Genomic DNA, 22,155 nt, shown 5'->3' on the forward strand with positions numbered 1-22,155 from the left:
TCAATCTTATTGGTAATATTCCAACTTGGGTCGTTCTTAACTCTGAACTTTACAAGAATCTGGTCAACTTGTGCTATGATGTCGTTGGGGAAATGATGCCATAGGTTTTTTATCTCGTTAACAAACTCTTGGGTTTAATCGATAGGTAGATTGAGTTGGAAGATTCTTATGGGGACAAACCTTACCATAAAATAAATGCTACAGAAATCATCCATCGAGATTGCGGGCGGAAGGAATAAGAACTTTGCCGGCCGGCTTGCTTAGTAGGATAGGTCCATTAATGGTGGGATGAAAATCCAGTCAAATCATCTCAAGCTAGTTTTGGTGATAAAACAGAGGGGAAAGGAGAAAAAACATTTACATATTGGGGCATCTTATACAATATACATGCACCATTATTCACACATGCACAATACATTATACACCGGTATTCAAACCGTATTAAGCTAGAAGCTTGGAGCTCAGAGTTTGCTAGTGATATTGATGTTTCTAACTCCGGATGATTTTGTTGTATCCTTCGGGACAAGAATAGTGAGAATGCCATTCTCCACCTGAGCCTTAATCTGATCCACCTTCACATTTTCCGGTAATTCAATGTCCCGGGAGAAGCCCCCTTTGCCGGTGCCTCTCTCGGCTACATGCCAAATTGCGTCTTTTTCATGGGGATCCTCCATTTTCCCGCTTTCTCCTTTTATGCGCAAGATGTTCCCCTCCTCTACCTGCACCTTTATGTCATCTTTCCTGAAACCTATTCACATAAACTTGCTCAACTGAGAAGAGCCACCAGAGCAAACTCTATATATATAATCTCGTCGAAACTATATATACCAGAATACCCATTTAAGATAACCCACAAAAAATTCACAATTTCACACTAAGAATTTAAATATTAAGAGAGAGGGGGAGAGCTGCTTATACAAGAAAAACATACATCTAGTCAACTTCGTAGCATATAAGAACAAACAATAAGATAACCCATTAACAGAGAGCATCCGTCAATTCAATTGAGAAACAGACAGAGAGACGGTGTTGTACCTGGGACGTTGATCTTGATGATGTGAGCAGTGGGAGATTCGAGCCAGTCAACTAAGGCCGTCGGTACAGACCATTCTCGGAAGATCGGAGGGCTCCAGACGAAGCGCCTGAAAGGGTGCCCAAGTACACTATCAGCCATATGGAATATGGACTATGATGTTTGTTTGCTCTCTTGCAGCTCTTTCGTACTGTTTGAGGTTTGGTTATTAATATTCTGTCAGTGATCCGGGAAAATCCAGAAGCTCAGGAAGAGAGAGAGAGAGAGAGTTCGAAGAGAATCCAGAAGCTTGAGTAAGGGCTTATCTTCTGTGTCTTTTTTGTTATATTTGTTTTTTTCACCGGCTTACATTGGATGCATGCATGCTTTTCACTGATATTGCCTTGATTTTGTTGGACTTGACACTAGTCTAGGACATTCGAGAGAGTGGTGGCGCCGGCTGTCTTTAGAAACACATCTTACGCAACTAAAGAAACGTTTATTACCTGAAATATGCATGGTTAACTAATTATCAGGTTTTACACACCCCCCTTATTTTTTTTTACTAAAAAACAGAAAATCCATTTGGTCTCAAGGTCGTTTTCGGGTAATCAGATTTTGGTTTTTTTTATTCCAAAAACAGTTCTTTTATATAAGGTCCAGATCCTCCTGAAGGTTGGATCGAGATATGTAAAAAAAAAAAAACTATACAATAGTAAAAACTAATTATCAGGTTAACTCCAGTACAAAAGTTGCGTGAAGATTGAGCGAGTTGAACAAGTTTGATTGGATTTGGGTTTTTGGTCCCGTATATTCATCACGCCCAGCTGTAGGCAATAATGAGATCCAGTGCTGGCAAGGCCGGCCTCAGGCCCAACACTTCCCAGTTCAGGAGAGTTGAACCGTGGCCTTGCTAATTAACGATTATAATTGCCTACATTTGTGTAATCTTCAATTTTCCTTGACGAATTCGGTACCTCTAATTTAATATCATATTTTGGTCACGTTTAGATTCAAAAATGAGTTAAAATAATTTTAAATGAGTTAAATAAAATATTATTTTTTAATATTATTATCATTTTAAGATTTAAAAAAATTGAATTGGTTATTATATTTTGTGTGAAAATTTAAAAAAATTATAATAATAAGTTGAGATGAGTTTTCAATCCAAACTGGAGCAAAATCAGCACTTATTTCAAAATTTAAATTGATAAAAAGAAATAAATGTAATTATTTAGATTATATTCTTAATTAAACTCACAAATTTGCTTCTTAGCCATATGTTAATATTAGATAAAATTTAGCTAATCAGACGTAAAAACTTCTGCATTAACTTAGCCATCTCGTTGTTCATGTTACTTTCTTCATATGCGAGCGACTATGATTGATGAAGTGTATATATAATAAAGAGATGGGTAAATGCCACCATGATTGGAATAAAGAACAAAAGTTGCAGCCATGCATTAATTACGTTTGCATGCAGTCCATAATTTGGAAATCCCTTTTGGTTATACGATTGAGAATAGACATATTTTATAATAATATTATAAAATGAGAGTATTTTTATAAAAATATTATTCATTTAAAATATTATTGTGTAAAGTATTGAGAAAAAAATATTATGTGAAGAATGAGCTGCCTTTTCCGGTTCTCTTTAGTTTTAATGATTAATCTATGATCTTTTAGTTTATATATGCATTGCCAAAAGTTCTTTTAACGAGTGTGAGAATGTACTTCATGGTTCTTGCTTTTCTTTTGAAAGAGAGTATTGAGATGTCTTTTTCTCTAGTTTAAATGTGCCACGTGTATATTCTACTAATATTCTGGACCTGCATTATTACCTACGAAAAGCAAAAAGAAAAAGAAGAGCTCTGTTTTTAATATTCAAGATTTATACCAACATCTGTGTGTTTGGGCTTGGATGGCTCGACCAACGCAAGTTCAGTCCCTGGCCTAGGAATGCATGCTTACAGTAATATATATGTTCGACAGCATGGGCCCAATAACTAGTCTTTTAATGTACTTTGGGCTTGGACAACTTTATTACGGGCACCCAAAGCTTTTTTTCCCCCTCAATCTCTTTTCTCCTTAAAAGATTTTCTTTTAAATAATTTTTGTTCGAATTTTATGATTTAAAGTGCGAGTCACCTATTTTATAACATTTATGTCTTCGGTGAGCCTCTTAAATTCTCTAACTTTTTAATATATCGCAAAACTCACTTCATGCATCTCTAAATTTAGTACTGTTCATCCATGTTCAGGCTTGAAAATCCAAGTATATTCGAATCAGAATTCGGGTTTCAAAACATGGCCGAAACTCAGACCGGATTAGCCCGAGCCAAACCCGGACCGGAATCCGGATTGAAATCAGTTTTTAAAAACTCGGAACTTAGGTTCTGGGTTGCACTTTTTTTTTTTTGGTAAAATCAAAGCCTACACGTTCCTTAACCACCGATAAAAAGTCACATGGAGAAGAGAGTAAAAAAAAAAAAAAAATCATAAAATAGATAATTCATTGGACATAATATGTATTTTCTTTTTGAGTTTCTATCCATTTAGTTGCTAGAAAGAAGAAAAAAAAATCAAAACATTCAAACCGGAAAAAAAAAGGTGTACTCCAGGTTTTTCTATGCGGATACCGGTCCGGATTTGTTCCAGGCTGAAACTCGGTTATCAGTGTTCCAGACTGGGCTGGAAAAAAACTTGGCCCAGATGAACAAACCTATTAATAAATTTATCTTTTTTCCACTCTAGACCTTGATGTTTAGACTAACTCTAAAGTATCTTGATCCAAATATTTATATAAAGAATTAGATTTATACTACGCTTATTATATTGCACTCAAATTATACATGCCACACTCTCATACTACTTTTATCCTATTAAGATGTGAAAACTTCGACGTTTTCTTTAAAAAAATAAATGTCTATACAAATGAGATTAAAAGTAACACATTTTATATAGTGTGATAAGATCAAAATGATATATAGCATTACTCATTCTACTCTCATTCCATTATGTTGATGTATTATTAATGCTCATAATTAATTATTGATTTTTTTAAGGAAAAAAAACATAGATGATAATTGCCTTTGTTTTTCCTATGCATTTACTGATCATAGTAATGAATCTTGAATATTGCTTCTTACTTTCTGTAGTACTTTAGATCCTCTAATGCTCCTGTACATGCAAATATTTTTCTTTCCAGGGCATGACGTAGTGATATTCTTTTGGTTCTTAATTAATTTCCTGCAGGAAGATCACAACGAGTTCTACTGCATTTTGCTACATTAATTTACCAGAGACTTTCATACACGTTTTACTCTCTCTCTCTCTCCCCCCTTTGGCAATGTGATGTCATGAGTTGTAGCTGCCTTGATCTCCAACTTTATTATGACCTCTCTTTTTTCTCCCCCAAGAGTACTACTGGTGGGAGGTTGATATATTGTGTGATTTTTTTTTTTTAGAAATAATATTTATAAAAAATAAATAAATACGGTATTCACGTAAAATAAACTATTTTTTTAAAAATAAACTCCATTCTTTTTTAAAATAATTATGCAACGTTTACGTACTTCACGACTGTATGTAATATTATTATTATTTTTTTCTTTTTCCTGCAGAGGTCGAGAGATCAATGAGCCTTTTCTTGTCTTTATAATATGTGCATGCCAACGTGTAATCCACTAAATGATGGATTGCAGCAATATTAACCAAAAAGAAGAACAATTAAGATGGTCCAAATATTGCTGAGAGAGCTCCGGCCCTTTTATGCATTAATCATGGGAAGAAATACTGTATCTGCATGTACATGCATATATATTTATATATATATATATATATATATAGTTCTACTACTTATAGTCGCCAGCTACAGTCGCCGTGCAGTTGGATGAAGTGGATTGATGACATGGTAGCTACTATTAATTAAAAAAAGAAAGAAAGAAAAGAAACGAAAAACTGAGTAGTACATTTCAGATTTCATTCCCGCTTCTCATCTTCTTCCAGTAGGCTAGAATGCCCGATAGGACCATAACCCAACTAGCTAACCAATCTTTTATTCACAATGCCAGTATTGGAGTAGAAATGGACAATTCTTTGTGTTTTTTTTTTTTTTTTCCCCTTTAAACTTGCAGCTCAATCGACAAAAATGAAAAGGAACATAGAAAGTTGCAATGTAAAGTCAAGTCAGCTTTCTGTCTTCTTCTCTTTTTCTCTTAGAAAAGCAATGTTCAAGCCCATTACTGCTAGAGGAGAATGCCATCAGGCCTCTTCCTTCTCTCGAGTTATTCTACTAAGTTATTATACTTCAGTATCTGCATATTCAATATCTGCGAAAGAACCTTAGCTTTCATGAAAAATTTTTGTGAAAAGTAATTGAAACCTACTAGCCAAATCCCATGTTTCCAAGGAACGAGACACCAAATCCAGAGCTAATATTCGGTGAGAATGCATATGCAATATTAATATATAAAACTATATAAGGATTGAAATTAAAAAAATATATATTGCAAGAGTTTGAAGAAATTGCTTGCCTTCAGGATTACTAGGAAGGGGGCTAGGGTTATGGCTAACTGGTTATTGGATATATGGAATTGGGGCGAGATAGGGAAAATGAGGAAGATGACGTAATGATGTTGATGAAGACGAAGGTGGCGGCGATTTGTGGTCTCAGACTTCCATCAGTCGATTGAGGGAGGGAGGGCGGCGGGTTCGAGGGGAGGGACCTTCTCGTTGAGGTTTCTTCGATATTTCAAGCAGCTACTGCAGCTTCGTGGAAGGATCGAGAGAGAGAGTTCTTGAGGTAGAGAAGAAACGCAAAGAGGGAGGGACTGATGAAGAGAGGAAATGCAGAGATGGAGGGAAAAAAAATTTTTTTGAGGGAAGCCCGTGGAGTGAAATGGTACGTTTCCAATTTGCCTGAAACGATTCTTTTCTAATTTACCACATCAGAAGCCGCTTACACGCTGTTTGCCCGGGTCGACTGTCTGTAGCTTTTTTCATATATATATATATATATGTGAAAATAATAAGGAAACAAGACTATCAGAAAGCATTTCCCATGACATGCACCTAGTTTGCCCGGCCGCGCGCGTTAATTGATCATGATCTTCCTTCATGTACATGATATATATATGCGCTATGTTTGAGTGTTGTTTTAATTTTAAATATTACAACAATGAGTATTTTTTTTTTTTTTTTAAGTGTAGGCATTGTAAATGTAAATACGATCAGCAACCAACCAATTAAGAGACATGATATGGAAATCGTATTTATAAGGGTACTACGTACGCAAAATATGATAATGATCTATAACTAATACATCACTAAAAGGACTGAATTTTTCTTTTTCTTTTTTTCTTTTCTTTTTTTGGTTGGATAAATCAAGTAGATAGACTCGTCCACGTTGCCGCGCGAGGGTGACAAAACAACTTGATTAATAAGATCACCGACCGAACATCATCTGCAGCTTTACATAAAGAACATGCTATTTTTCGTATTAGACAAAACAACTTTTTCAAGTGGAAAAAAAAGAGTGGAATCTTAGCCGATCCTTTTATACCCACTTTTTTACAACTTTGTTTTTTGGCTATTTGACTCATTACACATCTTTTCATCCTCCCTCTCTAGGCAAGAAATATCATGAAGTGAATCCAAGAAAAGGAGGGGAGAGATCAATTAGAAAAGTACAAAACATCTTTGATTTTTTTTTTTTTTTTTTAAAGGAAGCAGATCGAAGATCAGCCACCAAGGTCCAAAAGCAAATCACTTGACGAACTTGAAGTTGGGACTCATGTGCCCAATAACTTTCATGAATACATGATAATTTTATTTACCTGCATAATAGAAAGTAATAACCAAACGTCGATCAAAGTTCAAAATAATATGGAATAGTCAATAATGCTCTCTGCTTTCTCGGTTCTAATGCTGATTGAAATGATGCTTAGAATTATTGAACTTAAAAGGTTAAATTAAAGGCATGCATGATGCAGCAGAGAGATCAAGATCTTACCTCCAGGTCCCTCGATCACCTTTCTTACGAACGTTAAGAAAATAATAAGTAGAGCCACTCCGGCTAATAATCCGACGATTATTGCGAATGTCTTCTCACCATCATTGCTAGATTTGCCTGCAAATTAAGAAATAATGGAGAGCCCAATCGACTCATGTAATGATTAGTTGATCACAAAACTATGAAAACTCACGTGCTTGCTTTTCTGTCCACATTAATTTTAAGCAGCTTCTTCGTTCAAGGAAAAAGTACATCTTTCTCGAGAGTTTAACATGGCTAAAAATTTAAAGATCCAATACCAGTACCATGCTGCCGGCTAGTATATATATCATTCTCAATCAATTGAGATGATCTATTTTATTAAATTAAAAAAGTTAATAATATAAATTCACATAATATTAAGTACATAAAGCGTGTATTAATTTTCTCTGATCTGGAATTGAAGAATTCAATTCGATGGTAGATAATTTGATTACAAAAGAAAGCCAGATAAATTTGAGGGAGAAATAGTTTCACAGAAATAAGCTAGCATCCAGTAGTGGCAGTAAGATAAATAAATTAATGGTGGTTACCTGCAGGGTGATCCTTGGAGTTGGAGTACATGTGAGAAGCGCCGGTTTGGTATCTTGCATAGCACTTGGCCAAGAACATATCACCCTCGACTGCCCCGCCGCAATCGCTTTTCAACCGCCCGATCGCCTCCGATACACAATCCTGACACTCTCCCAAACTTAAATCCCCGACGCACTGCGCCACACCCTGTACATCACCGGAGCCACCCACCCTATATGGCCCACCGGTGGTCGCCAACGCCGCCAACACGGCATCTCTACTGCTCATGGCGTCCGTATCATACCCGATCGACGATCCACATTTCTTCAGGACCACGGTCTTGTCCTCAACCCCGAGAAAGGTGGCGTTATCGTACTTGACGTAGCACCCCTGAAGTTGCAGCGCTCCACCGCATGCTTGGGAGCACAATGTGCCGAGTTGGCTCACCGAGCGAGTGACGCAGGTGGCGCAGTCTGGCATGGAGAGGTCCCCCCGGCATTGGTAGAGTCCGTAAACCACGTCTTGGGGGCTGGAGCCCATGATGGTGTAGTTGTTGTAGGACGAGTAGGTGGCTGAGTTAACCAGGGAGGTGAGAAGCGAGTTGATGTTGGACTCGTAGGGTGAGTTTGGAGCATATTTCTGCTGAGTGCAGCCGACGAAGACAAAGGAGTCTGTGGAAGAGAGTGATTGAATGGGAAGAGAAGAGAAAGAGACAAGGAAGGCGAAGAGTGACATGAGGAATGGACTGCTTCTTTCCATGTTTGGAATAGCTTCCGTGGAGAGAGAGAGAGAGAGAGAGAGAGAGAGTACTGGATATATAAGCAAACTATGGGGTTAGCACTTAGCAGGAAACTTCAGCAAGGGTTTATCTATTAGCGCGCGGTGGATCTCATTCTCAAGCTTAATCTGTTGCTTTATGGATCAGCATTGAGGCAGAACTTCGAAGCTCTAAAGCTTCGGTTGGTGAAACCAGCTTTCTGATAATTGCTTGGCAACAGAGCATAGAAAAGAAAAGAAAAAAAGGACTTAAAAAGGCTTGAATCTTGATTCCATTAATCGTTCATCAAAGTTAATATAATCATGTCTGATAAAGGTATAGGCCCCACACCCCGTATATATATATATAATAAGTACAATAGTATATATTATTAACAGTCCTTCACTTGATACGAAATTTATTTGTTTTTAATTTTACAAGAGAAGAGTAGCATGGTAAAACAAAATATAATAAAAATACCATCTCTAGAAAGAAAGAAAGAAAGAAAGATGTAATTTTTAGGAATAGAGAGAATATTCGACCCTTGTTGTACCTTTTTGACATAAAAGGGTTTGATGAGTTGAGGACTGCAACTTTGCTAGCTAAGTTGTGATAAGGCTGACACAGAAGGGGGGGATCTTAATTATGAACAATGTGTATGAAATGGAGATGAGGAGATTCATATATTGCATGGACGTGCATCATTAATTTCAAGCAATTGTTTTTAGTAATGGAGAATCTCAGGCTAGCGGTTTGTCAGTGAGCACTAATAAATCAAGGTTGCTCAAAAGGTTAGCTGTTCATGAGACAAGCTGTTTCCTGATAACCAGTTTTTCGATCTGTCTGAATCTATTATCAATTTGTCCGGTTACCAGTTTGTGACAAGATTATATAAGTTGTTAATATGAGGATGTATTATATAAGGGAACGGGGGGCATGGATCATGAAATTCGATTTCCAGGGACCCCGAAAACTTATTTCCTTACTAATTTTGTTTTGAGCAGGCCTTCAATTTTCTTTAGACGAAATCTTTTTCTTCAATCTGGTATATGAGAATGATGAAGTGAATGTGACTGGTTTTTTGTCCAAAGACAACGGCGTTTGCATACCAGACAGTACGCGAACTGAGATTTCATAGAATTCGTTAATGCTGTATATGTCCTCTATCATGTCTGAAAATCATTCTTTCCCTCTTGCTTTTACTGTTTACAGTTGTGGATGAAGACTTCATGCATGCACAAAAGGCCGTGTGCTCCTTTTGATCAATTTGTGAGCTGTTTTGTCGGCGGTCTTTCTATTTCAAACCTTTTTGAGTGAAGACGTACGCACAAAACAAACAACTGTACCCATCGCACTAGCTCTCTTATCCTACTTTAGGCAGCTTAAATTAATTAGGAAAATGTAAGCAGATGATGATCTGTTCGAGTGCTTTGGAGCCACCTAGTTACCTTTGCATCAGCAAGAACACTACAAGGCTTGATTTTCGCTGGCTAGCATGAAAATATATAAGAAGAACTGAGTGGGTACGTAATTTAATTCCCTTTGTGGTGCATGAATGGTACATGTCTATGTGAATTATGAGAGAATCGAAGTGCCACATATTGCTTGCTCACGGGAAAGTTTTGCTCCTAAATTTCCCAAACACAACTGATATCGAAGTTACATGGAAACTACCCCTTGTTCTCTCTATAATTCATTCATTTCTGTTAGCATATATACCTAATGGTCCCCTCAATTAATGCCACAGTAGTCAACCACAAATTAAGATGGTCCATTTTTCTTTTATGTGTAGCCTTCTATTAACTTGTATATGGCCTCCATATCTGAGACGTTCCAGCTGGTAAGATTTTTGGGCCATAATAATCGAAACTACTGTGATAGTTTCTTAAATCCTTGATCTGATAAATTCTATATTTTGTCAGATGAAGGGCAGGTTTGTTACAATTTGGAGACATATTATCACGATCGATTCATCTAATTCCCTACATATATATATATATATACACACGAACGAACTTCCGAAACGAATGCTGTACAGCAGAGGAAGTCGAAGTAGTACTCTTATGTCTACTGCCTTTGCTTTATTTATAATTATGCTCCAATATATAAATGGTTTTTGTTAGATTGCCAGTAATGAATGCCTTCATCCTAGTATGAAACAAAGCCGATCTGCATTGAATTAGTTTCCCGGCAAGCACCAAGTATCAAAAAGGCAACTTCTTGATGCACCTTAATTCAAACAATATAGATATACATACTAGTGAAGCACTTCAAAATGCCAATACCACAACATTTTTGTGGTTCCCAGGCTTCGGTGGTTCATGATGCATGATTGATGAACATGTCATGATGGAATTGTCCTTGGATGAGACTTCCTGCAAAACAGGCAAGCTGGCTGCTGTCCATGCTTTTCTTCCTGGCCTCTGCAGATTATGAAAAGCTGGTATAGTTTCTTCTTCAGTCATCCAAGTGTCACGAGGCGTTAGTTTTTGGGCTCACTTTGTCCCACGACAACACGTAAACAATGGGGCAGCCGAAATTTATTGCTCAGAGTTGCTGCCCTCGCTCCAAAACAAGACTGAAATGGTGGTCTCTCTCCTTTTGTGTCCCAAATTACTTTGTTGCTTTCAAGGGTAGTACGTAGCCACTAATTAATAGATTGGAGAAGAAAAGACTCAAAACAAAAGCGGAAGGTGATGGGAGGGAAAAGTGTCGCATTCAACAATGTCGCTTTAATTTTATGACGTTTGTCTGTGTCTCAAAGTGATAGAACTTGCTTAAATGGTGTATAAAATCCGACCAAGCATCTGTCATTTTCATTCCTGCTTTATCATGGGCAGCCCATAACTCTCATTAAGTGCTACCAAAGAAACGTTTTAGCCCAATCAAAGGGCATTGAAAGATGATTAAAATGCTTAAAAATATTAATTTTCTTTTAAACATAAGTTTGTGGGCTTACAGAGATTATGCCTTGTATATGTATACCTATAAATAATCTCCATTAGTCTGTTATTGATTTGAACTATATTAGTCACGAAAGACCGGATCCAAACACGGCCTACAATATAATATGTATGTAGGTTCTCGCTAGCAAAAGAATCAGCGTTGGGCTTCATGGCCCACTCCATAAGGCCTGGAACCTGCTCAACCCCAATCCCACCCTGAAAAAAACGAGGCATGATTTTGTGGTTTTGTGTAATCAATTTGGAAGAGAAACTTGATCAAATTCCGGACCTACACCATATCAATCATGCAAGATTTCTATATTCTAGCTGACCTGGTTTTGCTTATAACAAGAAGAAAGAGCCTAAAAAACTACAATTTTTTTTTTGGTAGCTTTCGTAGAATAGACTTCAATGCAAGCAAAACCAGGTTTTACTTTCGTTGTTCATATTTCTTTTACGGAAAAATAAATAAATAAAGAAACGTCGTATTCATGCATAGTGATGATTGGGTTATAAAATCATTTGATTCATGTCTTATTTTGAGACATTGTATATGGGACATTCTTATAAAAATGATTGCTTGCTATTAATGCCAGAAAAAGGGAAAAGAAACAAAAGGATGGAATCTTTTAAGCAGAATTAATCACAGCCCCTAAATATTCCTGTCACATTTCTTCTTTCTAGCAAAGTCTTCCCGGCAAATGGCAATCATATAGCCATTTAAAAATGTTTGAAGAAAGATACGTATCAAATAACATAGAAAGCCGACCTCTGAATTCATAAACTACCATTAATATGATCGATTACAAGCTAGCTAAGAAGATGGATTCTGAAACAAAACTGATCAGATCAGAAACCATGCTTACAAATATTGTGAACATGTTTCTAATCCTCTGCTACTTTCGTAGTGTAATTTCCACCAGCTTAATCCTAAGAAAGCTCAATTGTTTTTGTTTTTGGCTAAGATTTTGGATCATTGAAATTCCAACAAAGCAAAACAAGAACCAGAAATGCCAACTCCTGCAATGACTTTTCTAAATTAGTTGTCACTCTCTTTCTTGTCTGTTTGGATCCAACCCTCCATCTCCTTTGCTCATCTGGTCTCGCTACAACAATTTCCTATTTACAAGCCAGACATGCTCTACCGAACATGGTACTACTACTTGTTCAATGTTTTCTCGGCAGCATGTTGTTGAGATGCGAGGCGACTAACAAATTTCTCTAGGGCTTCCTTCATCCATATATATTGACAAACTTCTTTCGCTTCTTGCACACTCATCTATACACAAAAATGCATAACACTTCAACATCAGCAATTGTTTTAAACCAAAAAAAAAAAAAAAAAAAGGCAGTTTAATGATGCCAATTTTAGGCAAAGCCATTGATCAGTTTCGAAAGAGATATCTTTGCATACCCATTTTCTTTGGCGGACGTCTTTCTCTGGCCAAAAATCTAACTGCTCTTCAACAAGCAAAGGGAACATGTATCCTTCATAGTGAGTATCATGGGATTTGCTCTTGAAACTCCACTTACCCAATTCACGCTGCACGAAGATCGTTCGTATGTCAAGAACGTTACAGAATCAAACACTCAATAATCAAGAAAATATCAAATGGGTTTCGCACCCTAACGATTAATTAGGACTAATATTCCTTCTTTGCGGTGAGTTTCTCAAGAAATTTTTTAAAAAATACAGCTTAAACAATCTCGTCCTTTCTGAGCATCGAACCACTAACCTCAAGAATGCCTCGTACCCCTGCTTCCTCTAATGTCTCTCGTAAAGCCGCCTCTTTTTTGGATTCATCTTTTTCCCAACCTCCCTGGTAATGACATAATTAAAGAGATGATGTTAAAATACATTTCAATTAATACAACAAACAAATTCAATAAAAATATTGAGTAATTTTCTTTCAACTAAAAAACAATAATCTGGGTACCTTTGGAAACAACATCCCTTTCCCTTTCTGTGAACTGATGACAAGAACTTCTAATTCTCCTGCAGCATCCAAAGAAGTTTGCTTTGGAATCTTGTATCTGTATGGAATACATCTACACAAGAGAATAGAGTAATATGGTACGTTAAATTCGGTTTCGGTTTCTAAGACAATAAATTAGTTGACTCAACAAATTAGCTTCAAATGTTAACGACGACATGACATTGGATCGACCATGCATATGATTTTTTGTTTTTTACAGTCCCGCTTGGTCATAAATTTGAAATTATGATGTTTCGGAGTAAAATATAATGTCAGGCTTATGAATAGTAGTGAACACAGCTTTAACGAACTCTAGATAACGCTGTGCCGTGAATCTTGGAGGATCTTATTTCTAATTGGAAGTCATAGAGCTGAAAACCAGAAGGCAAGAGAAATAAATGTCGGCTCGTGGCCGCATTTAACTGTCGACACGGTATGCTTTGACCACTTCAACTAAGAAATAATGTCAACAAAATGAAAAGGAAATGGCTCCGCATTATGTTTTACACAGTACTCAGAAAAAAAAAACATCGAATTTCCCATTCGTATGAAATTTGGAATCCGTGTACTTTGATTCTTGCGATTTGAGAGAATAAGTTGTTGCAATCAGAAGGCCGAACGGACCAAAAAGAAAAGAAAAAACAAAGAATTCAATGAATTAAGGACTTAACAGTGTGTATCTATTTAAGAGAAGAACGCGTTGCAGCTTAATATTTCTCCATTTCATGCATGACGGTGAAGCAAAGTAAGAAACTAGAAAGATTACCAAATTCTTGAATACCATTTCCTAATTTACAGGAGAGAGATCAGAGAGAGACTAACCCTACAACTTGGCGGCGGCCCAGCTTGTTGTAGCGTTGCAAATGCCTTCCGGTGCGAGAAACCAAAGCAACCATATTTTCTTGAGACACAGCAACCATATTTTCTTTGATTTTGTGTATATCTAAATCTAGAAAACAGAGAACTTTTTCAAATCACAAAGCCCTATTAATTAGAAAGAAGATGGGATTGCTACTATGAATCCTAGCTCGCCCGCTATATTTATATAACAATCGCAAGAAAAACTTTTGAGTGACGACGGTCTTGTTTCTGCTATCCCTGGATATAATTATGAGGGAAAAGGGACAGCCGAACTACCCCTTTAAATAAGGACGAGAGCTCGAGAGAGAGAGAGAGAAGGGGGACCGTTTTTGGGAATTGCTGCTCGCATGTTTCTAAGTTACGTGTCGCTGACTCGCCAAAACTTTTTTACATGGTTGTCAAAATCCAGCGCCACGAAAGGAAGAAATAAATGCTATTGGCCGGGATTATTTTTCCACCGAAAATAAAATAAAATGAGTAAAAAAATAGTATTTCAACACTCATTTCAATTTCAGCTGACATGATTGCTGAGATACGATTGATTACTCATGTGACTATATCCAAAGAATTCAAGATAAATAAGATGAAACTTTTGCCCGGTTTGTAATGGCCGGACGTACAAAATCCGACCCAACCGACCGCCGCCAATTCCAACAAGCCGCCGGAGCACGAAATTGGCCTAAAATCGATAGGGAACTGGTTGGCCAGCGGTACAATTTCTTCAAAATCAATGTAGGTCGGTACGGCAGCGGTTTGATCTTGTGTTAAACTAATGAATTAATTAGTCGAACCCATACGTATATATAATTTTTAAATTATATATATTCAAAATGACATTATTTCACTTAAATTAGTAAAATAACATTATTTAGGATTTGTAGTTATGAAAAATAAATAAATGAAATGGCACGCCAAATAGTATCGTTTCATCCAAGGGTTTAAACAGCCCCATACTTCTCTCTTCTTCTTCTCAACTTCACTTTACATTTCGCAGCCTCCACTCTCCAACCCTCCACCTTTAGCTTTCCCTCTCCAGCCTTCACCTCCAATTCCAACCTCCGACAAATGGCGCAATCCCAATGTTTATAATCTCACTCCAATTCCATCTCCCTTATGGAGTCCACCGTATCTTAAAATAAATTCCTACGAAATTTGCCACACGCTTGTTTTTATTTTTAGGTATGATTTTCAATTTTTGTAACTTTATTTTTACTTGAAAGTAGAGTCTCTTCACAATTAGATATTTATCTTTTCATGCCGACAGAGTCCATCATAAATCGATAAATCGATCGTGAACTAGTCGACAACTGGTTCGATCGGTTTCGACTGGTTTCTCCCCCAAAATGAAGTGATCGGTCAGTTTCGATTTTTGTACAAAATCGAATCGAGATAGCCGATTTTTAACCCTAGTTTGTATAGTGAAATTGGATGAATTATGAAATTAGTTAAAATAATTTATAAATAATAATAAGATTATTAATTAAAATGAGACGTGGTAAAATTACTGTATCCAAACCGCCATGATTCTTTGATTATTATTGCCGCAAACAGCAATTGAAGCCATGTGCCGATCGACGAAATCAAACGAAAGCATTTATGGCATTGCTAACTTTTTCTTCTCAGCATTTATATATGGCATTAATTTTTTCTTTGGACGAAACCTATATACAACTTTCATCTCTTTACTTTTAAAAATAATTTTATTTAAAAATTTACAGGCCACACTATTTAAATTTTATAAATTAAATTATATCATATAGATAGTGTGTAGTGTAAAAATTTTCAAATAACACTACTCATTGCATATATACATACGTATTAAGTTTCATTTCCGCAAGAATAATTCGATTTATTTGAAAATTTTTGCACTACATATATATCATTCACGTGATATAATTTAATTTAAAAGATAAATTTTAAATTTTAAGTCTTATAAATTAAATTACGCCATATAAATGATATGTGATGTAAAGGTCTCAAATACCACTAGTACTCTTCCATTAATTTGTCATCGTGTTTTCTTGCCACTTTTATGTGCTATAGTCTGAACAAGTTAGCTTTTATATATATAAATATATATATATATTTATATACCTTGTTGGAACTGAACTAATTATCTATGTCTTCCCACACACGCATATAATTTAAGAGACTTTCTTCCGTCGAGAATTAAGCCACATAAGACGGAAGGTGGTAAACATTCACGCATCCTCCCACTATGTGAATTCATCCAATATTTCCACCCAGCTGAGTTGAATTGGAGGATTAATATATAGAAAAATTATTCTCGGCCACTATTCACTATCCTATAAAAAATATCCCCACATCGATCTTGTGAAAAAAAAAAAAAAACTGTAGGTGTGGGTATAAGATTAAATAATGACTGATAAGTAGAATTCATCTTATATCTGTATTATATGCAATGAGTTTTTCAAAAAATAAAATAAGATGCTCATGAATGATTGTATCATGTACATGTGTGAGTTTATTATATATTGAAGAATTATGTTCATTAAGGTGGTGCGTAGACCATAGTACTCACTAAAATGCTTACATGATATAATTTGATTTAGAATATAACTTTTAAAATTTGAATCAATATACAAATCAAATATCAATATTTAAAAGAGGTGGGTGGTATACTCGATCTACACATTCGCTTGAAAATGGAATAACATGATATACATCTATAGAACATATATAATTATGTTCTAGTATATATAGTGGTAAAATACATAACAATTGTGGTTGGTGCAATATTGGAGTACAAACTAGAAATTAAAGATATTTAAACACCAAAACCCTAATTATTTGAACATGCATAAAAGACTCGATCGAAAAAAGAAATAGTGATCATTATATATATCATGCATGTCGTCTCTGTCGTTTATCGAATCCTCCGCATTTATTTGGGGGAAGAACGTCGCGCGCGTGCGTGTGTGTGTGTGTGTATATATATATATATATATATATATATATATATATAACATGGAGCAAATTAAACCTTGAATCGAGATTAATGGGGATGGAACATTTATAAGTACCACATGCAGAGAGAGTACTTGTTTAATTTTTTGTTTAGGCCTGGAGCTATATATACATATGTAAACACGTACTCTGCACGTCGGTACGTCCTTTGAGCAGAATTAGAAGAAGTTAAGGACCGAAGTCGTACGTGTGACTCATCATGAAGCGGAAATGTATGAAAATTCAGTGTAAAAGCAAACTGATTAATTCCCGTTTTCTAGAAGCAATTATCAACTAATTCGAATGATCCATGCAGCATCCTGACCATTAACATCAAATTGACAAAAATTAATACAAAGTCTTGGCAGTTCTCATTGCCAATTAATTATATATTCACATGCATGAAAGTCAAAATCGATGCATCGTCAATGGAACAATTCTTTGCACGATTTTCACGTGATAAAATTAATGTTCCCTGCATCAATCGGTGGTCATATATGAATATCATACGCTTATTGCCGACGTGTGTGTATAATAATAGGCGATTGATCTGCCGCCTTATTCATTTGCTAGTGATCATATATATATATATATATATATATATATATATATATATATATTACCTTAAAATTAAGCGGGATAGACAAGAAATTTCTAGTGATCAAGACATGAGTTTTCATTAGTACTAATGATCCATCATATATCGTATCCCAAAATTAGTTGTACATGAGCATCATGGTATCGAAATTATTGATCGTGATCGCATGAAAATTAATGAGATATTTACAGTACTAGTACTTGGCTATTGGAATATTATTTTTCAAATGGGATGGTCATGTTGATCCTTAAATATTATAAATTCCATGCTAACATGCATGGCTGATTTCATATATAGTCATCAAAATAATTAATGTTTTGTCTCGACCATATAGCTAGTAATTAATTAAGTAGTATAATTAAGTAATCCTTTTTTTTAGGGATGAAATTAATATTATATGTATTGGCCGAAATGATTTGAGTTTAGTTTTAAATTAGATATATCTATTAATTGGATGAGAGACACGCATTGATCTGTAATAGGTCAAAATTATAAGGAAAATGCAACGTCCTGATTGATCAATTAATTAGATCTGAGTACTTGAGTCTTATGATATTTATAATAAACAGATTTTTAGTAAGAAAAATGAAATATTAATTAATAAACAAAAATTGAAAGTATGCACATGGGCGATCATGGGTACTCTATCAGTTGATTTGAATTGTTAATTTAACAGCCCAATATATATAGGAATGGTTATTAAATCTACAGGAGCATTACCGACAGATCAGGACGGTCGATCTATATATATATATATATATATATATGCATGCAGGGTGATGAAGAAGTCATCCATGAGATGCATCCCGAATTGTACTTGTTTTCAACGATCATTTTCATACTTTTCAATGGATTCCGGTGATGCCAGCAAGAATAACTCAGAAACAAAGTCATCCTCAAACGTCTATATATCAACAAAGTGTAATTCGTTTGACATTCATGAACAATTATACCCATAATTCAACAAGTACGTACGTACGTGTGATTAATATTTAAAGTAAAAAAACATTTAGGAGTAATTAGTTCTGCTAGCTGATTTATGAATTTTTGAGCCTCTAATTAATTTCTAGAAATTACTAAATGCGCGTTTCAATCATGATCTGATTGTTAATTTATCCAGCCAAATGCTTTTAGGCAGCACAAAATGTCGTAAAATATAAAGCATTGTTCGAAGTCTAAGAAGATATAATTATAATTTCTTTATTTTTCTATATATATATATATATATATTACCCGACCAGCTCCTTGTTTCTTTAATTATTCAAAGTTTTGGTAAATCTAAAGTAAGTTTTAGGAATGAAATATCACGAGTCAATCCCCATTAGAAAGAGAAGAAACTTCCATTTGTGATGAACTGATGAGTAATCTTCTAAAGAGTAATATTAGAGAGAAGTCATTATAACAGTGTACATTTTATACTTATTATGTGGCTGCTTCTAATTGATTGTTTTTAACACTCATTTAGAGAGATACGTGATCTAGATGATACCATATTATGTATGCAAAATAAATACTCTTAATACTAATTTTTATCTATATTTATTCATCTTCTAAGTCATGATGAATGGTGGAGCTGTTTCGTCCTTTGCACCGAAAAGGACGGGCTGACGCCTAACATGCAGGAAAAGCATGGTCATTGCGCGCGCAGTTTCAATGTCCCGCCCACCCATTGAGAAATTTATGACAAGTTTTTTTTCTTTTTTATTATTTGTATAATTCTCAAGTCCTTAGAATATATTTGATCATGTCAATACTACTGTAGATGTCTAATGTAGAAGCTGGCGTCTTGTTGGTAGAAATATTTTATTTTATCGTTAAAAAAAAAGCCTTTTTTTGTGATACACGATTGGTCGGTGGGATGTGATTTTTAATATTGATTTATATATATATATATATACGTACACCGATTCAATATCTATAAATGTGAACTAGTTGATTATGTTATCGCGCGTTGACATGATACTATACTATACGTACGACTCCTTGCATGCCACAAAACTTCCTCATATACCATGCATTTATCTAGCATTCGTTGAATGTGAAGCTAACAAAGCATGCACATTTTCTATAGAAGTACTTTTAGAAAACTTATTCACGAAAGCTTGCGGATACTATAAAAAAAAATATTTATTAGTAGTCAGTTATATATATTATAAAAATAATTGTTTTCTACAAAAATGAGTTCATTCTCAATATAAATAATTATTCTTATCGTAAATAGTTCGTCACAAACAAACGATATAATATATGTTGCATATGATCAAAGCGAGTACATGATGTTTAATTAGGCTCAAATTTCCATGCATAAGTCCTATAAAATTTAAATATGATTTTATATATATATATATAAAGTTTTTTTAATCAATGGGATTAAGATTCCCTAAAATTATATCCTCTCTTAGTGTATCTCTCTCAGTTATAAAAAAAAAAAAATGATTAGAGCATATATATAATTGAAGCTAGGGAATCCTGATTAAAAAAAAAAGATGCTAACATATTATAGTACTAATTGTAAGTTATTAGAAAATTAGTTAAGCATCGACCTATTAATTATAAAGTAGTACTTTAGCTTCTCCCTTCTCAAGGAATATAATATAAATACATACAAACATGACACATGACACAGACACATATGATCAAAGTGAAACAATATTAATATTACATTTTATTATTCGTATTCGATTGACCATATATATATCGAGAGCATCGATCTGCACGATCGTCACATGTAAAGCTATGCAACAACCGTATTCCTCTCCTTCATATATAATTTATATCATATTCTACAGTACCAGAAGTGATCGCCAATTAATTTATTTAAGAAAGTCTTAATTCATGAGTAATAGGTTGAAACAGTACTACATTATATTAAAATGTTTATCTCCAATATATCATCATGTGTGTATATGCATGTTTGGGCCTACCAACGTTGTTGGTCGACCAACATCATGTTACATTAATCATTCTTCTAATTTAGTTATCATGATTAGTAATTTAGTATCGAGGTGGGAATCTTATTACACTAATTAAGACTTCAACGTTTGTCCGTCCAAAACAGTAAAAAAAAACAATGTCTATTGAATATACTATATATATAGAGGATAATGGGTGAGATAATATTTTAGGTAGGTTGTATAATATTGTTTTTAATTAAAATCATTATTATATATTTCTTTTTTAATATTGATCCAAATATTTAAACGAACATGAACGTTTATTTTATATATCTATCTTGCATTAATTACACCATTAAATTAAATTAAGAAAAAAAAAACTTAGAAAAGGAATCTTCTGTCGTGGTCGCGCATAAGGTGCATGCGTAATGCATGCACACTGTTGTTTTGGTTTGTTTCAGCCCGTTTTTTCCCTTCAATGCACTATTTTTCATGCATGCAGGGTCCTAACATTGTATTATATTATCTATTATTTAATATTACATGATCAGTCTCTTGTTTACCAAGAAATTCATATGACGTTAGCTAGCTAGCTAGTTCAATGTGGCTAATTATGTGCCATTAATGTTCACCGTCACAGTCTCCCCCTCCCCAAAAATAAAATAAAAATAAAAGAAATGCCTCAATCTGATCTTGTGCCCAATAGTCGTCAGAGTTTGCGCGTCGATCGAAAAGAAACAATTCTTGATTTCGCTAATGCATATTATATGCAGTGATTTGAAAAATAACGACACGAAATTAAAGGGCAAAGCAAAAGTAACTACGATTCTCTACATATATGTTAGGTTTTGGTTTTGTTCATAGGCAGTACGTACTATATATGAAATATCTCTCTACATTGAAATTCATATGTTCATCATGCGTTCGTCAAAATCTTGGCCGGAATGTACTTGATACAAAGAAAACGACTTTATATCCAAAGAACATTGCCCGCCCCATCATCATCGAATTAAGGTGGTTGACCTACCTGATTCCAAGTAACATATACATATATATATATATATATTCTAGTAGGAAATTAATATCGTGTTATATTTGTCCACGCGTTCAGTCTGTAACTTGACGTAACACGCTTTTACAATATTACTTGACAAAATATATACTATTTTTCCATGCATGCATGGCCCATAACTAGAAACTAGTTAATCAGACAAATGCCAAACATATGTATGTCGTCATGGACCTTAGACTAGATCATGAGACAAAACAACCCACAAAATGGTGCGGCCACATATGTTTTAACATTAATTTTTGATATCTTTTCAAAAGATTTTCCACCACTACCGTTGTTTAGAACCTTATAATATTTTGAAACCTAACTCGAGATAGAGCCATATTTTTTTTATCCTCTTGAGTGGCGAGGTGCATGATCAGCGGTGATAAGAGAATTGCAACCAAGTCGTGATCTATTGGCAAAATGGCCATTTGCTTTGTCGCATCCACGCACTTGCGCGCACCTTTACGTACGTGACATCCACTAGGACCACTACTACTACTACTTCTTGATCTCGTTTTAATGC

General features: G+C 35.0%; 3 protein-coding genes across 3 annotated transcripts; all 3 read right to left on the bottom strand.

The window, feature by feature from the left end:
* Positions 1–220: 220 nt before the first annotated feature.
* Positions 221–1,355, bottom strand: LOC108988042 (15.7 kDa heat shock protein, peroxisomal). The gene is made up of 2 exons (XM_018961137.2): positions 1,036–1,355; positions 221–748 (listed from the first exon to the last, which is right to left on the bottom strand). Exons 1-2 carry the CDS (start codon positions 1,172–1,174, stop codon positions 462–464), a joined length of 426 nt encoding a protein of 141 aa, XP_018816682.1. The 5' UTR covers positions 1,175–1,355; the 3' UTR covers positions 221–461.
* Positions 1,356–6,483: 5,128 nt separating this feature from the next.
* LOC108988254 (plasmodesmata-located protein 7) lies at positions 6,484–8,589 on the bottom strand. The gene is made up of 3 exons (XM_018961469.2): positions 7,598–8,589; positions 7,026–7,142; positions 6,484–6,849 (listed from the first exon to the last, which is right to left on the bottom strand). The coding sequence occupies exons 1-3, from the start codon at positions 8,334–8,336 to the stop codon at positions 6,842–6,844; spliced, it is 864 nt and encodes a 287-aa protein (XP_018817014.1). The 5' UTR covers positions 8,337–8,589; the 3' UTR covers positions 6,484–6,841.
* A 3,442-nt stretch (positions 8,590–12,031) lies between these two features.
* On the bottom strand, positions 12,032–14,350 carry LOC108987933 (nudix hydrolase 17, mitochondrial-like). The gene is made up of 5 exons (XM_018961010.2): positions 14,078–14,350; positions 13,217–13,328; positions 13,016–13,099; positions 12,694–12,822; positions 12,032–12,558 (listed from the first exon to the last, which is right to left on the bottom strand). Exons 1-5 carry the CDS (start codon positions 14,173–14,175, stop codon positions 12,439–12,441), a joined length of 543 nt encoding a protein of 180 aa, XP_018816555.1. The 5' UTR covers positions 14,176–14,350; the 3' UTR covers positions 12,032–12,438.
* Positions 14,351–22,155: the final 7,805 nt, after the last annotated feature.

Source organism: Juglans regia, chromosome 1 (assembly GCF_001411555.2).
Source record: "Juglans regia cultivar Chandler chromosome 1, Walnut 2.0, whole genome shotgun sequence".
Classification (NCBI taxonomy): domain Eukaryota; kingdom Viridiplantae; phylum Streptophyta; class Magnoliopsida; order Fagales; family Juglandaceae; genus Juglans; species Juglans regia.